Raw genomic sequence first — 16,378 nt, 5'->3', positions numbered from 1 at the left:
TCAGCTAACTTCAGTATCATTAATTTTGTGTTATGTTAAAATGAAAAATTAAAATTGGAATTTTTTTTCAGATAAAAATAGCGAAGAAATGAATTTAGGTATTGAATTTTCGTGGCAGGTGAGACAGAAATTCCAATTAAAGCGGATTAAAAAACCGATTGGTTTTTATCGAGTACTTGGTACTTGTACAAGTGCTAGGTATTACAAATTTATCTTATGGTATCGCAATTTCTGTTTCGCGAATGCGCAGCTTCCGACTGGATCAATGAACACACTGAGAGTTTATCCGCGAGTCACTTGGACTGCGGCAGTCCTCGAGGACTGATCAATCCTAATTGTAAATATTTACATCCTCGTGTTAAGGACGGGCGTATCGCCTATCGCGGAAGGAACAAACCGCGCCCAATTACAATAATGCGTAATTCATGATTCAAATCTTACAAAATATAACAACTAAGATAATTCATTCGTCCAGGTAATTAATTAATTAATTTTAAATATTTTACATCAATAATTATGACATTTAAATTAGCAGACACTTAAAAAATTTTTTGACTTGTTTTTTAATAATACTGAAGTTTTAGCGGTCAGCTGTCAATTTAAAAAATTTTTTTAATAAATTAATTACAGAAAAAAATGCTTCTAAAAATTTTCACTTGTAATTTTTATTAATTTTAACATGTGAAACTTTTTAATTAAATTTTATTTTAATAATTTAATTGCTATAAAATTCCAAAAAAAATTCTTAATATCTGTCAGAATTTCTTTTTTTAGAATTTTTTTTATTAATCAAATTATAACAAAAAAATTGAAAAACTATACGTGCAATTTTTTAAAAATATTTTTTTATTCCTAATTCAATTAATAAAAAAAAATAAAAATTTTTTTGCTGTCTGCTAATTTTAGTTTTATGGCATAAAAAATTATTTTTAAAAATTTACACTTGGAATTTTTTTAATAAATTTTTCTTGCTATAATTTATTAGCTAAAAATTTCTAAAAATTATCATTAATTATTTTAACACTTAAAAAATGATAAAATTTTTGTTACAGAAATTCTAATCTAGTCTAAGATGATTCTACTTAATAAGTTGTTGTGTTTGTTGATAATTTACGGAAATTTAGTCTCGATAGATGCTATACCTAATAATCCTAGTAATTACAAAATTGGTGGAGTATTTTCGTTACGTACTAGCCAATTTCACTTCAATGAAACTATTAAGGTAAATATTAAAATTTTTATATTTATATTTATATTTTAAAATATAAAATTTTTCATTCCAATGTTTACTCACAAGTATTTTATTTCATATTTATACTTATATACATATTAAACGTCGATTTTATATCTTCCAAGTAAATAAAAGTCTCATGTTTGTGCTTATTGGACGGGATATTCAATTTCCTTTGAAATGACAACCCGCAAATCATATTTACTTATTGATATTTGTGTACTTCTGGAATTAATAAAAAACTACCGACTGTTAAAGTATTTTTGTTTTTAAATATTTAACTTTAAATAATTCTATAGATTTATTGAAAACAAAAGACAATGATACTGTGTAATAATGTAATTAAATATTATTGGACACATTAGAAATCTCTTTATACTCCGCTGTCTTATATTAATCACTTTGCTAATCATTGTTTAATTATTTCCTTTGTATTATAAATAATAAATTAAGTAAAATATTGATTAGAATTTGCAAATCTATTTCTAGAAAACAAATACCGTTCGATACATCATATTCATTTGACGAGATAAAAGAAGAAATAGTAAATGAAAATCTTTTTGTTTGAAATATCAATGGAATGTCTATATTCCTTTAACAATGTAGATTTTTTTTTTTTTTTTGAAAGAATATTTTATCTATAAAGAGAATAAGTAAAATTTTGTCTCCGGCGTATTTACATGATAAAATGGACTTGTTAAATTTTTCAATGTTTCATATGCTTTTCAGCAATAGTTAATTTATTATGACAAGTTTAACAAAAATTATAAAACCAAATTTTTTTTATTGATAATCCGTAAATTTCGGCAGTCTATTTTTTATTTTTTTTATTAAAAAAAATGAAATATTAATAATAATTAACGTGTTTTAATTTTCAGAATTTAAATTTTGATCTTCAATACGTTAACCGTGGAGTTGTATTTTACCACACAGTTATGACAATGGATTCAAATCCAATAAGAACAGCTCTGAGTGTTTGTAAAACACTGATATCTGAACGGGTGTACGCTGTAGTTATTTCACACCCTCTTGTCGGTGACCTGTCACCAGCAGCCGTGTCTTATACCGCCGGTTTTTATCACATACCAGTGATAGGAATTTCTTCCCGCGAGTCAGCGTTTTCTGACAAGGTAAAAACCCCATAAAATAAATAAATAAATAAATAATCATAAATATAAATAAAAAAATTAAAAAATAAAAACTAAATAAATAAATAAATCAACATAATTTAAATTAAAGAACATACACGTGTCCTTTTTGAGGACAGTCCCGCCGTACTCCCATCAAGCCGAAGTCTGGGTAGAAATGCTAAAGTACTTCAGCTACACCAAGGTGATATTCATCCACAGCTCGGACACCGACGGACGTGCGTTGCTGGGTCGTTTTCAGACGACGTCGCAGAGCCTGGAGGACGACGTCGAAATCAAAGTACATGTGGGTTGTACAATTCTGCCTCGCACGTGTCTCGCATCATTTCTACAAATGCGAAATAAATCCATCCGTGATACGTTCCCTTGATACGTGTTATCGTTAGCTCGTGCACGCTTCTGTATAGCGAATTATAAAATTATAAATCCCAGGTACCATACCTCTTCTCCAGTTGCTCGAACTCCATACTTGTACCTCTACTTCTACTTCTACTTGTGTGTCTCTATCATAAGGTACTTGGTGTCCATCAAGGCATTCAGGATACGGGCTGAAATTATCACCTGCATATGCAATCAGTCCTTTTTGTTAATCTTTTAATTATTGTAAAACCTACTGTGCCCTTTACTGTCTTACTTACTACACAGAAAAAAAAGTTCACTTGAGCCAAGAAAATATTTTTCTTCCTAATTATTTTCTTGAGCGAAAAAAAAATTTTTTTGACCCAAGAAATTTCACTTATTTCAACAAAATTAATTCTCTTGCTTTAAGAAATTGATTAATATGTCAAATGGGAAGATCAAATAATAAAAAATAATATAAAATGGGTATCAAATATTCAAGAGAAAAATTTTGTTCTCCCGTCAAGAAATTTTTCTTTCTGTGTAGTTGCAGGGAAATTTTCTTGCACGTCCTAGTCTTCATTATCGTTTTCCTTTTTTTTTTTTTTTTTTTTTTTTTTTTTTTTTTTTATACATATATGTGTTCCACATTTTATACAAACAAACAATCAGGCATATTCCAGGTCTTTCTGTAGATATTCTTAATTACCAACCTCTTCATAATATTATTTGACGTTGAGGATACGTAAGTACTGTCTAAAAGATTCACTCATACAAGCCAATGATTCTCAACTTTACGGACATCTGACGTTTTTCGCCTCTTGAAAAGATTCTTTTTTATCAAATATCGGATTTATTTTATTTGGAGTCTAAGCTCTAGACATTTTTTTTATGAAACTTAAATTGCAACTGACAATTTTTAGGAATTTTCTTAGTCAATATTATGAAAAAATAAATTTCTGTAAAAATATGAAAAACTGTATAACGTAGAAAGACCATTTTTGGCCACTTGATATTTTAAAAATTTAAAAAATTTTTTAAATTAGTAGTTAACTGTAATTTCCTCCAAAAATCTTGTCTGAAATTAAAAAAAAAAAATAAATTAGAATAATAATTTTTTTTTTGATAAAAAAAAAAAAAAATAATTTTTCCAAGAGTTAGAAAATTTCTTAATTGAAATTGAGAGACATTTAATCATTTTTTTAACACATAAATTACAACAGAAGAAAATGTATTTATTAAATTTCATCTTTAAAAAATTTTTTCAATAATTTTCTGGACCTAGTTTATAAATAAAAGAAATTGTCAAAAGTCTGCTAATTTCTTCACTAAATAAAAGATGTCTTCTAATTTTAGAGTCATTCCAAACCACCTTTTTATGAATATATATCTCACAAATAATTGTATTTAGTAATGATTCAGTAGACTGTTAGTGATGCATGACGCTGATAAATGATGGGTTGATTTACACACTATCCAGCTTATTTAGTCGTGATTTATTAACGGGTGGCTTTTGTGGAACAGGTGGAGACTGTAATAGAGTTTGAGCCGGGTCTTGAATCCTTCACGTCTCAGCTACGCGGTATCAGAGATGCTCAGGCAAGAGTTTGTCTGATGTACGCAAAGTAAGAATCTAAAATTAATATCTTCAAACACCGTCAAGATAAAATATTAAAAGCTGTAAATAAATAATAAACCTTTTTAGTACAAAAGATGCAAAAGTAATCTTCCGTGACCTTGCTACTATGAACATGACAGGATCAGGGTATGTTTGGATAGTCACTGAGCAAAGCCTTGAAGCCGAAAATGCCCCGGAAGGTCTCATCGGGCTGAAGCTTGTGAATGCCTCTGATGAAAAAGCTCACATTACTGACAGTCTGTATGTAAAATAATAAGAAAATAATTATTTTTAATAAATTCAATTTTTTATTTTTACAGATCAAATTTTTATATAATTTTTTTTTTATTGAAAAAATTATTACAAAAAAATTTTAAATGTACAAAATTGAAAAAATTATACGTGCAATTTTTTAAAAATATTTTTTTACTTGTAATTTAATTGTTACAAAAATTTTTAACAATTTTTTAATATAAAAATTTTTAACATAAAAAAATTAATCGGTAGGTATGTTCTGGTGTCAGCGCTCCGAGAAATGAATGAAACCAAAGTAATCACAGAAGCTCCCAAAGACTGCGACAACTCAGGAGCTATTTGGGAAACTGGTAAAGACTTGTTTGGATTTATTCGGAAGCAGGTCTTGGAAAAAGGAGCTACCGGAAGAGTGGCTTTTGACGACAATGGTGACCGGATTTACTCTGAATACGACATCGTTAATGTCCAGGAAGAAGGAGTTAGAAATTCTATTGGCCAGTACTACTTTTCACTTGTAAGTTTTCTTAAAAATCTAAAATAAGGTAATAGACCCAATAATTTTATTTTAATTGAAAAAAAAAAAAAAAAAAATCAATTCTGATAAATCAATAAATATAATTTTTGAGAAGATTTTATTTTTTTAATTAGAAGATAATTGAAACTGGGTCTTTTACTTTAGATCTAAAAAAATACTGCAGATTATTTAGATTGTTAATTGATGATTGATGGATAAATATTTAAAGAACAATAAAACCTTATCATTAAATAGGAGACACGTAAGATGATACTGAGATTAAACGAAACGTCGATATTGTGGCCCGGTCGTCAAACGGTTAAGCCTGAAGGCTTAATGATCCCGACCCATCTCAAAGTGCTGACGATTCCAGAAAAGCCTTTTGTGTACGTTCGAGTTATTCAAGAAGAAGAATGCTTACCCGATGAGGTCCCTTGTCCTCATTACGACAACAGTACAGTTAATAGTATGTATTTTTATTTCACAAAATTTTTTTTTTTTTTTAACTTCTGAGTAAGTTTAAATTTTATTTTTTTAGAAAGATAATTTTTATTGATCACAAATCAAGTTTAAAAAAGTATTAAATATTTAATATAAAAATTTTTTGACGCATTGACGCAAAATTTTTTACTGTGTAGTTAACAATATTACGTTAATTTAGATTTGATGTTAATTTTGATGTAAAAAAATTATTGTTACAAAATACATCTGAAGTAAGTTTAAATTTTCACTAATTAATTTTTAAAAGTTACAAGAATGTCACAAAAGATACTTTAATATGAAAGAAAATTGAAAGTTAAGCGGCAGAAGAGCGGAGCTTTCATATCGGTCAAAAGTTATTTACTAAATGTAATTATTTTCTATTTTAGAAACTACTCTTTACTGTTGCAAAGGGTACTGCATAGAATTGCTAAAAGCTTTGGCGAAAACTATTAACTTTACTTATGACCTGGCTTTGTCTCCCGACGGACAATTCGGTCACTATGTAATAAACGACCTCAGTGGTGAGTAAGACTTTCATTTAATTTAATATACCTAAATAAATAATCCTCTTACTGTTCTTCTATTACAATTGACGACTTACAATTTGCTTTATTCTTTGATCTTAGTTGGAAATAAAAAAGTATGGACCGGTTTAATCGGAGAGCTCGTTTACGAGCGGGCTGATATGATAGTAGCGCCGCTGACAATAAATCCAGAGCGCGCAGAGTTCATCGAGTTTAGTAAGCCGTTCAAATACCAGGGGATTACTATTCTGGAAAAAAAAGTAAATAGTTTCAGAGAATAGTGCCGGACTGGAATAAAAATTCTGAATAGAAGTTAAATAAAATAATTTTTTTTTTTTTTTTTGGATTGTAGCCATCGCGATCATCAACACTGGTGTCTTTCCTTCAACCTTTCAGCAACACCCTTTGGATCCTGGTGATGGTATCGGTGCACGTCGTTGCGCTTGCCCTGTACCTCCTCGACCGGTTTTCACCCTTCGGGAGGTTCAAGCTAGCTAACGCTGACAGCACCGAAGAGGACGCCTTGAACCTCTCCAGCGCCGTGTGGTTCGCCTGGGGTGTGCTGCTGAATAGCGGGATTGGCGAAGGCACTCCGAGAAGTTTTTCCGCCCGTGTACTTGGTATGGTATGGGCTGGATTCGCGATGATCATTGTGGCTTCTTACACTGCCAACTTAGCGGCTTTCCTCGTGCTGGAACGTCCCAAGACTAAACTTACTGGTATCAATGATGCAAGAGTAAGTTTTTTACTTTTGTTAAATTGCACTATACTTTCTTACCTATGACATATTTTTAAAAATAAGCTCATCCTGATGTTACACTCATCAAGAGCTTTCATTTAAGTACCCACATGGAAATTTTCATATATTTTATATATATGGTATTTGTGAAATATATAAATATATAAAATATATGAAAAATTGATGTGGATACTCAAATGAAAGGTCTCGTTGAGTGTAATGCCGGGGTGAGTTTATATATTTAAAAATTTCAATAGTTCACAAGTTCCAGGGTCATTTCTTAAATATGAAAATGTAAAAAAAATTTTTTTCTTTTTTTTTTTTTCAAAGTTACAAACCCGAATCAAAGAATGTTCCTTTAAAAGTCTAAAATTTTTTATTGTAATTTTTAGTTGAGAAATACCATGGAGAATTTAACTTGTGCGACGGTAAAAGGCTCAGCAGTAGACATGTATTTCAGAAGACAAGTAGAACTGTCAAACATGTACCGAACAATGGAAGCTAATAACTACGATACCGTAGAAGATGCTATTCATGACGTTAAAATAGGCAAACTGATGGCTTTCATCTGGGATAGTTCACGATTAGAATTTGAAGCTGCCAAAGACTGCGAATTGGTAACCGCCGGTGAATTATTCGGGCGATCTGGGTACGGAGTTGGTCTCCAGAAAGGATCACCCTGGACCGACGCTGTTACTTTGGCGATTTTAGACTTTCATGAGGGTAAATTATTCCATAAATTTTTTATTTTAAATTCAAAACAAAGTATCAATATTCATTTTTACAAGCTTTGAATTTAAATTTAAATACAGCTGGTTTCATGGAGACGCTGGATAAAGAGTGGATTTTGCAAGGCAGTGTTCAGCAATGCGAGATAAACGACAACACTCCAAACACATTGGGCCTGAAGAATATGGCCGGGGTGTTTATCCTGGTGGCGATAGGAATCGTCGGAGGGGTCGGGCTGATTATTATCGAAGTAGCTTACAAGAAGCATCAGAATAAAAAGCAGAAGAGGCTGGACGTCGCGAGACACATGGCTGAAAAGTGGAGACGCAACGTAGAAAAACGGAAAATTCTCCGGGCTCAAATGATGGGACCCTCAACGTCTCAACAGAGACCTAGCTTACACGAACCCGGGACCTCGTCTGTAAGCCTCTCTGTGGACAACGCGGTCGCCAGCACCAGCTTTATTGAGAGAACCAGCCCTCGTAGTCCTGGCAGAGCTTGGCCAGGTGACAGAGACTTCCGAACGCGGGACAGAACTCGCACTGAAGATATTAGACTGTCTCCAATCACGTATCCTGTTGATATTTCTCATCTTGTTGTTTAAATATTATCGATTGATATTTTTATTCATATATTATAAATTATATATGGTGACCTTCTTTAATTTTTCATCCAATAATTATCTACGACAAAATTTATCATCAATAATTTCTTATGCAATATTTTCACATCGCAAAATAAGCGATTTATTAACGATATAAGCTCATCCTGGAGTTATACTCATCAAGACCTTTCATTTGAGTACCCACATCAATTTTTCATATATTTATATATATTATATAAATGCATATATGAAAAAAATATAAAAATGCATGTGGGAACTCAAATGAAAGCTCTCAATGAGTATAACATCAAGATGGGCTTATATCTTAAAAAATGTGAATATTAAAGCAATGATGTTGTATTTTGTCCATTGATGATATTTTCAACGATATAAGCTCATCCTCGAGTTATACTCATCAAGACCTTTTATTTGAGTACCCACATGCATTTTTATATTTTTTTCATATATACATATATATATAAATATATAAAATATATGAAAAATTGATGTGGGTACTCAAATGAAAGCTCTCGATGAGTGTAACATCAAAATGAGCTTATATCTTCAAAAACGTCAATAGTTAAAAAAATAGAGTACAATTTAAGAAAAGTCATTATTTTATAAAGCAAAATTTTATTTATTCTAGTTGCTAGTGTTATAATTGAATTCGTAATTGATATTAAAGAAATATTCATTAATTTTAAATAAAAGGGCGCAACACGTTACCTACTTAAAAATTAATCACCGATCATTTGTCTTAAATAATAACTAATTTTCGTCAGATTAATTTATATTGTGATAAATTTTGTTTTAAGAAATTATTCTACTTATGAGAAATTTTGACGTGGGTAATTTTTGCAGATTAATAAAGACAGGGAGCCATTATATATAAATATATATATATATATATATATATATATATATATATATATATATATATATATATATATATATATTTAAATTACCTAAGTGTTCAAGTGATATATTAAGTAATAATTTAACATACAGTGCTTTCAAGACATGTTATATTAAAACCACGTTGTTGTCAATTTTTGTTACGTAAATTTCAGATAAAAATATTCTTGAACAGATGAATTATATGATATATTTAATAAATAAATAAATTAAAAATTTTAATTAAAAGGTACATTGAAATTAGATAAGAGAATGAGTGATATAAATAAATTATTATGGTTACGATATAGGCTTTTTTTTTTATTCAGAGTGGCCATTGATTAATTCATTTGTCAGTTCCTTATTTTTTTTTTGTTACTGTAATTTATGATAATTTTATTTAATTTTAAATTCATTGTTTATTATGTTATCTTAATCTGTAATAAAAAATTTAAAATAAGATGTAAACAGCTCAATTTATTTGAAAAATATAAAATTGCAATAAATACAAAATGTATATATTTTCAAAAAAATGTAAATATTAGTTATTGAAAAAAAAAAAAAAAAATTTAAGAGTTAAATTAAAAAATCTATTAAAATAAATTACTGGTAGTTTATTTTTTAAATATTTAACAGGAAATATTATTGGGAATAATTATAAAGATTATAAAAATTTACGGAAAAATTATTTAATTTCAAAATTTTACATCTTAGAAATTTTAAATAATTATAAAAAATATTGAAATTAGATTTGATGTAAAAAAAAAATTTTTATAAAAAAGAATTTTAATTTTAAAATCGCTTGAAACTCTATAATATTTCCATATTTATCGTTTATTACATAAAACGTCCCAATAATCCCTTCTAATCCCCGTTAACGGCCATCCTGTTGTGGACAATTAACAACTATTATTATTATTTAAACTCATCAGTATTTTATAGATAGATAGATAGATAGATAAACAAATTTATTTATATTTATATTCAAATTATTACAATTTATGATCGTAGATAATTAATTAATTACTCGTAGTAATTAATTATTATTACGAATTATTTCATAACATAATTCATTATTTCTTTATCATAATAATTATAATTTATATTTTATGCGCCTTATAAGGGATGCCTTATGGCATCCGTTATAGGGCGTATAAAATAGTTTTTTAGCATTTAACAACTGGTGATAGTGTCACGTTAAAGTGAATAATAAATACATAATTGCAATTTTGAAATAATATTAACATCAATAATTAAATTAAAATGGCGCCCCTGAAAGGTGATATTATTAATGCAGGGAAAGTTTTTAAGTGTCACCCAAAAACTAGTGTACCTAAAATTGTGATATGTATTATATGTGAAAATGTGTATCACGAAGGGGATTTTAATAAACTTATAAAAGGGAAATATGTTGGGGAAATGTTAGTTATTTGCCCTAACCATAATCATGAAGATCTAACCTACAAAAAAGATTACGATGTAAACACTTTGGATGAAAATGCAAGAGAAATAATAATGCAAATAAAAATGCATCATAAAGATGAATTACGCAACGAGCTATGTAATAATATAACACTAAACAAAACTAAAAATCTATCAGATGTTTCTGATCTTGAGATAGATGAAATAGCAGCTCTGAAGATGGAGAATGAATTATTGAGACAACTAAATACGGAACTACAATCCCGAAACAGCCTGCTGGATAAGATTGTTGAAAACGGTAATTTTTTCAATAATAATTCCTCATCGTATGCTGATATTGCTAAGGGTTCTGCTAAAATAAATGAAAAAGTCCCAAAAATTATAGTGAAAGCAAAAAATATAAATAATAATGTTGAAACTCTGGAGAAGGTGAAAATGAAATTAACTAGTGATATTTCTTTGCCAATTAATAATGTAAGGAAAAATACCAATGGATGTGTATCTGTTAAGTGTAAAAATGTTAATGATATACAGAAAGTTAAATCAGTCCTGAGTGATAAATTAGGTAATGAATATTGTGTTGACTTAGAGCATCTTAGCATGCCGAAAGTTAGAGTCTTAAATGTAGATAATGATCTAAATAGAGACGAATTATGTGAGGATATATACTATAGGAACTTTCTGGACCTTGATGGTGCTTTTAATATAATTGCAGATTTTAAAAATAAATTAGGCTCTCGTACTCTGATTCTAGAATTAACCTCAGCATCCTATTTGCATTTAAAGAACAATGGTTTCAGAATTTATATAGGATTTCAATGCTGTCGTGTCATGGATTATTTCAACTTTAATTTATGTTTTAAGTGTGGTAGATCAAATCATAAACACAATAATTGTAAAAATGAAGTTAAGTGTCTTGTGTGTGCCGGAGATCACTTAACTAATACATGTAAAAGTAATACGATGAAATGTCTAAACTGTGCATATTATAACGAAAAATATCATAAAAACCGCCCTACTGATCATTGTGCTGTGGATACATGCTGTGAATATGTTGCCTTTAATCTAAATAAAATTATAAATATGACTGAAATAGGCGATAAATCTTCGACTAACAATTATAGGCCTATCTCATTAATATCAAACCTTGCAAAAATTTTTGAAAAAATTATTTACAATAGGCTATATGATTTTTGTAATATTAATAAATTAATTTGTAAAAATCAATTTGGTTTTATGAGAAATAGAGGTACTGATGATGCTCTGTCCATCACAACAGATTTTATATATAAAAATATAGACAATAATAGACCAACTGTATTAGTGTTCTTGGACCTTGCAAAGGCCTTTGATACAGTGAATCATACAATACTGTTATACAATATTATCATACAATAATGTGTCAAAGTCAATAACAGTATCAGTGAAACAACGCATGTAAAAGTTGGTATTCCACAAGAAACAATTCTGGGCCCTCTATTGTTTATTTTATATATAGATGACATTTTTTATACATTGCCGGAGAATTCTCTAGTTGCTTATGCAGATGATACGGCAATTCTCTGTACTGGGAATAGCTGGATTGAAATTAATTCAATTTTGAATAATTGGCTTGTAATACTTGATGTCTGGCTGCGCGATAATCAACTCTCGCTTAACATTGATAAGTCGACATATATTACCTTTGGTAGTTATATAGATAGTGTTCCTGTCAATTATACACTAAAAATAAACAATAGAGAGCTTCTTAGAGTTGAATATCGTAAATACCTAGGATTACTTTTTTGATGCGCAAATGAAATGGAATATACATGTGAATAAATTGACTAAAAAATTAAGATTCGTTGTTTTTCTCTTTTACAAACTTACCAAGGTTGTTAACATAACTGTACTAAAAAGTGTGTACTATGGGCTGAAATATTTTGAGGATCAGGGTGTTCTGAGTTTACCGCTTGATATTAAGAAAACTTTTATTGTAAAAGCTCTGACACGATACTATCATGAGTGTAAAGAACAATATAATGCTAAAGAAACCAGAACTGGATTTAAGTCGATATAACCTTCTAAAATTAATAAAAGGATTAGCGTTAAGAACGCTCAATATGTGGCAATAAAATATTTTAATTTATTACCTAATAATCTTAAGATATTAAATTGCAGTAAAAAAACGCTAAGATATAAGATGAAAGATTGGATTAAGAATCTGTCATTGTAATAGTACAAGAAATTTGTGCAGTATTAACATTTTCTCTAACTATTAAACTATTTATGCATTTTGTATTATATATATTTTAAATATTTTGTAAATTAAGTTATTTATCTGATATCTAGCTCTATGTACAGATGCTTTTGCATCTCTATAGACCTGTATGCTAGAATAATAAAATTATTTTATCATTTTTATAATTTTTTATTCCTCCAAGAAAAAATATTGCCCTGCTCTTTTTTGTTCAACGTCCTAAAAAAAAAAAAAAAAAAAAAAAAAAATTAATAAAAAAATTTTTAAAAATTTTCGGTAATTATTTTTTAATTAATTTAAAAAATTGGTAATTATTTAAAAGTGGGGTCAATCTTATTTTTGGCCACATTGAGGTGAAAAATAAACATTTTTTTATTTTTTTTTGATTCTGCTGGTTTTTGAAGAAAAAAAAAAAAAAAAAAAAAAAGTTGGAAAAAATTTTGGCTCTCATGTTTTTGGTTAAAATTTCTATTTTATCTTTTTTTTCATATATTTTTTTTTTTTTTTTTTTTTGAAAAGTACATAATAAAACGAACAATTAGAAAAAAAGTCTAATATCACAATTTTTGAAAAAAAATTTATAAAAATCAACTTTTTTTTTAATTGTTAATTTTTTTATGTATTTAAAAAAAAAATATATCAATAAAATCAAAAATAAATTTCGTTGAAAAGAATTAAAATTAAAATATTGGACCCTTGTAAATATTTACCAAATTTTTAATAAAAAATTCTCTAAAAAAAAATTTTTTTATTTTACTCACTTTGACAGATTGATTCTTGTTAATCCTTGGCCTAAAGTTATTAGGATCCCTCCTGAAAGTGATTCCAAGCAACTCAAGGAACTTGTTCATGCCATTGAGGAGAGACTGAGGGCAGTGAGCAGTGGTATTCATTGAGGGAACTCCAGAAAAGACAATAACTCTATCAGCCAAGTAAGTCGCCATAATAAAATCGTGCTCCACAACAAATCCAGTTTTCTTAGCATGCAAAATAAACCGCTTGATAACTTTAGCCGCAACTAAACGCTGTTCAGAATCCAAGTAAGCTGAGGGTTCATCAATCAAGTAGACATCTGCAGGTTTACCCAAGCAAAGAGCAAGAGCCACACGCTGCAACTCTCCACCGGACAAATTTTGAACCTCCTGATCCATGATGTCATCAATCTTAAGCGGCTTCATGACGTCGGTAATGAACTGGGGGTGAATGTAAGCATCCCGGATCTTCTCGTGGAGCAGCTGCCTGACAATTCCCTGAGACTTGGGACTTATTTTCTGGGGCTTGTAACTGATATGTAGCATAGGAATATTACCGGATCCATCATCAGGTGGCAAATTACCAGCCAACATTCTGATGAATGTCGTTTTACCGGTCCCGTTTTCTCCGAGGAGTACTAAAATTTCAGAGTCAGTGAACTGACCTTTCTCAACGAGCAATTCAAAGGACCCCATTGTTTTTTTCATCGCTGGATACTCGTAGTGATTCATCCGCTTTATTTCTTCTTCATTGGCGCTCTCAGCGACTTTAAATACAAGTGACTCTTCGCGGAAACGCAAATTTTCCGTCGGTACAAAACCATCAAGGAAGATATTAATTCCTTCTCGAACACTGAAAGGCATAGTGACAACTCCGTAAGCACCAGGCACTCCATAGAGGCAGCAAATAAAGTCAGACAGGTAGTCCAGCACCGATAGATCGTGTTCTACCACGATAATAAATTTATCCGGACTGATGAGCGACCTGATAGTCACGGCAGCGTTTAGACGTTGTTTTACGTCCAGGTAGGACGACGGCTCGTCGAACATGAATATGTCGCCGTTCTGGATGCAGACCATCGCGCAGGCGAACCTCTGCAGCTCTCCACCAGACAGGGCCTCGATACCTCGGTCGCGAATGTGCAACAGGTCCAACATCTCGCAGATTTCTTCCTGCTTGCCGCACTCGTCTTTTTTGTCCAGCAGCTGCTGGACTGTGCCTTTTACTGCTTTTGGAATCTGGTCGACGTACTGCGGCTTTATCAGAGCCTTCAGGTCGTCTTCAAGGATCTTCGTGAAATAATTCTGCAGCTCGCTGCCCCTAAAGTAGCTCAGAATCTCCGTCCAGTCTGGTGGGTCGCTGAAACGTCCCAAGTTCGGCTTCTGTTTGCCGGCTAAAATCTTCAATGCCGTCGATTTTCCTATTCCGTTGGTACCGACTAAGCCTAGAACTTCGCCGGGTCTTGGAATTGGGAGTCTGTGCAATTTAAATGAATTTTTCGAGTATCTATGCGTTGTTTCCTTCTCTAAGTTACTCGGTAAGTTTATGATAGAAATGGCTTCAAATGGGCATTTCTGTAAATTTTATTATGATTAATTATTAATAATTAGCTAACAATTAAAAAATTTTTTTTATTAATTAAATTACAAGTCAAAAAATACTTTTAAAAATTTTATGTATAATTTTTTTAATTTTCTAGATGTGAAATTTTTTTTTCTTTTAATTTAAAAGTCACTATGTGACTTATAAATTATAAATAAATAGAATTTTATTAAATTGCATTGTACTTTCTTTACTATTAACATTTTTGAAGATTTAAGCTCATCTTGATGATACACTCATCAAGAGCTTTCATTTAAATACCCACATGCATTTTTGATATATTTTTCATATATACATATATATATATAATATATATAAATATATAAAATATATGAAAAATTGATGTGGGTACTCAAATGAAAGGTCTCAATGAGTGTTACATCGGGATGAGCTTATATCTTTAAAAATGTCAATAGTTTTCAAGATTTTTCTTGTTCTCCTTAATTAATGTAGATAATTGTAAAAATTTTCAGAGGTCAGCTAAATTAATTTTCATTGGTTATTATTATTGCAGAAGATTAATAAATTAATAAAGAATATTATTATTTTACCTTAACGCAAATACCGCATCCAATACAGAGCTCTTCAGAAATTGATGCTATTTTGGTGTTTGGAGTAACTTCTATGCAAAGCTTACCCATACGCACTACTGGACAAGATCTTTTGCATTCTTGCCTGCATCGCTTCGGTTTACATTTGTCAGAATTGACGATTGCAATTCTTGTCAACTTATCCGTCTCTTCCATCGACTTTTTCGGAGGCATGGTTAGTTATGTGTCCTGAAAAAAAAAAAAAAAAAAAAAAAAAAAAAAAAAAAAAAATCATTAATAAAAATTTTTTGATGGTAAAAAAAAAAATTTTTTTTTTTTTCATATATAATTTTTTTATGGTAAAAAAATATGGAATATTTGAATAAATTAATATTTAATTGTTCAATATTAATTGTAGGTTAAAAATTGTAGCAGATGGTTAGCTTAACCTAAATTATAAAGTTTTAGTGATCTATAAAACATATTAACGTCAAAATTTACAAGTAAATTTATATTTATAAGATAAGATTATTTTTATGGTAATTATTATTTGTAAATTAATTATTTACCTGCACTTTGGATTAATAAAAACGTGGACAAACTGTCAGGGATGTGTGGGACTGGTTGTGGAACTCGCACAGATCAGTACCAACACACTGAAAACTCACCTTTTTTCTTTTATATGTTCTATCGATTTTGCGAGCGTGACCGTAACATTTTTATATTATCATTAGATGGTAAGATATACTTGTTA

General features: G+C 29.7%; 2 protein-coding genes across 3 annotated transcripts; one reads left to right on the top strand and one right to left on the bottom strand.

Moving 5' to 3' along the window:
* Nucleotides 1-321: 321 nt before the first annotated feature.
* Nmdar1 (glutamate ionotropic receptor NMDA type subunit 1) lies at nucleotides 322-12,899 on the top strand. Of its 2 annotated transcripts, none has more exons than XM_074252203.1 (13): nucleotides 322-475; nucleotides 1,053-1,222; nucleotides 2,110-2,361; nucleotides 2,471-2,659; nucleotides 4,243-4,343; nucleotides 4,424-4,597; nucleotides 4,844-5,105; nucleotides 5,361-5,571; nucleotides 5,975-6,109; nucleotides 6,215-6,372; nucleotides 6,465-6,848; nucleotides 7,244-7,574; nucleotides 7,664-12,899. In XM_074252203.1, the coding sequence occupies exons 2-13, from the start codon at nucleotides 1,073-1,075 to the stop codon at nucleotides 8,182-8,184; spliced, it is 2,868 nt and encodes a 955-aa protein (XP_074108304.1). In that variant the 5' UTR covers nucleotides 322-475; nucleotides 1,053-1,072; the 3' UTR covers nucleotides 8,185-12,899. The 2 variants fall into 2 exon arrangements, with proteins under 2 accessions (XP_074108304.1, XP_074108303.1); XM_074252202.1 differs by having other exon boundaries at nucleotides 2,471-2,665.
* On the bottom strand, nucleotides 12,453-16,324 carry Pix (ATP-binding cassette sub-family E member 1 pix). Its single transcript, XM_074252206.1, has 4 exons — nucleotides 16,194-16,324; nucleotides 15,646-15,873; nucleotides 13,501-15,066; nucleotides 12,453-12,958 (listed from the first exon to the last, which is right to left on the bottom strand). Exons 2-4 carry the CDS (start codon nucleotides 15,856-15,858, stop codon nucleotides 12,911-12,913), a joined length of 1,827 nt encoding a protein of 608 aa, XP_074108307.1. The 5' UTR covers nucleotides 15,859-15,873; nucleotides 16,194-16,324; the 3' UTR covers nucleotides 12,453-12,910.
* Nucleotides 16,325-16,378: the final 54 nt, after the last annotated feature.

Source organism: Cotesia typhae, unplaced genomic scaffold (assembly GCF_013202065.1).
Source record: "Cotesia typhae breed Kobodo isofemale line unplaced genomic scaffold, CoteBio_Ctyphae contig_83, whole genome shotgun sequence".
Taxonomy (NCBI): domain Eukaryota; kingdom Metazoa; phylum Arthropoda; class Insecta; order Hymenoptera; family Braconidae; genus Cotesia; species Cotesia typhae.
Note: the sequence above shows the minus strand (reverse complement) of the source record. Positions and strands in the feature narration are given on the sequence as shown.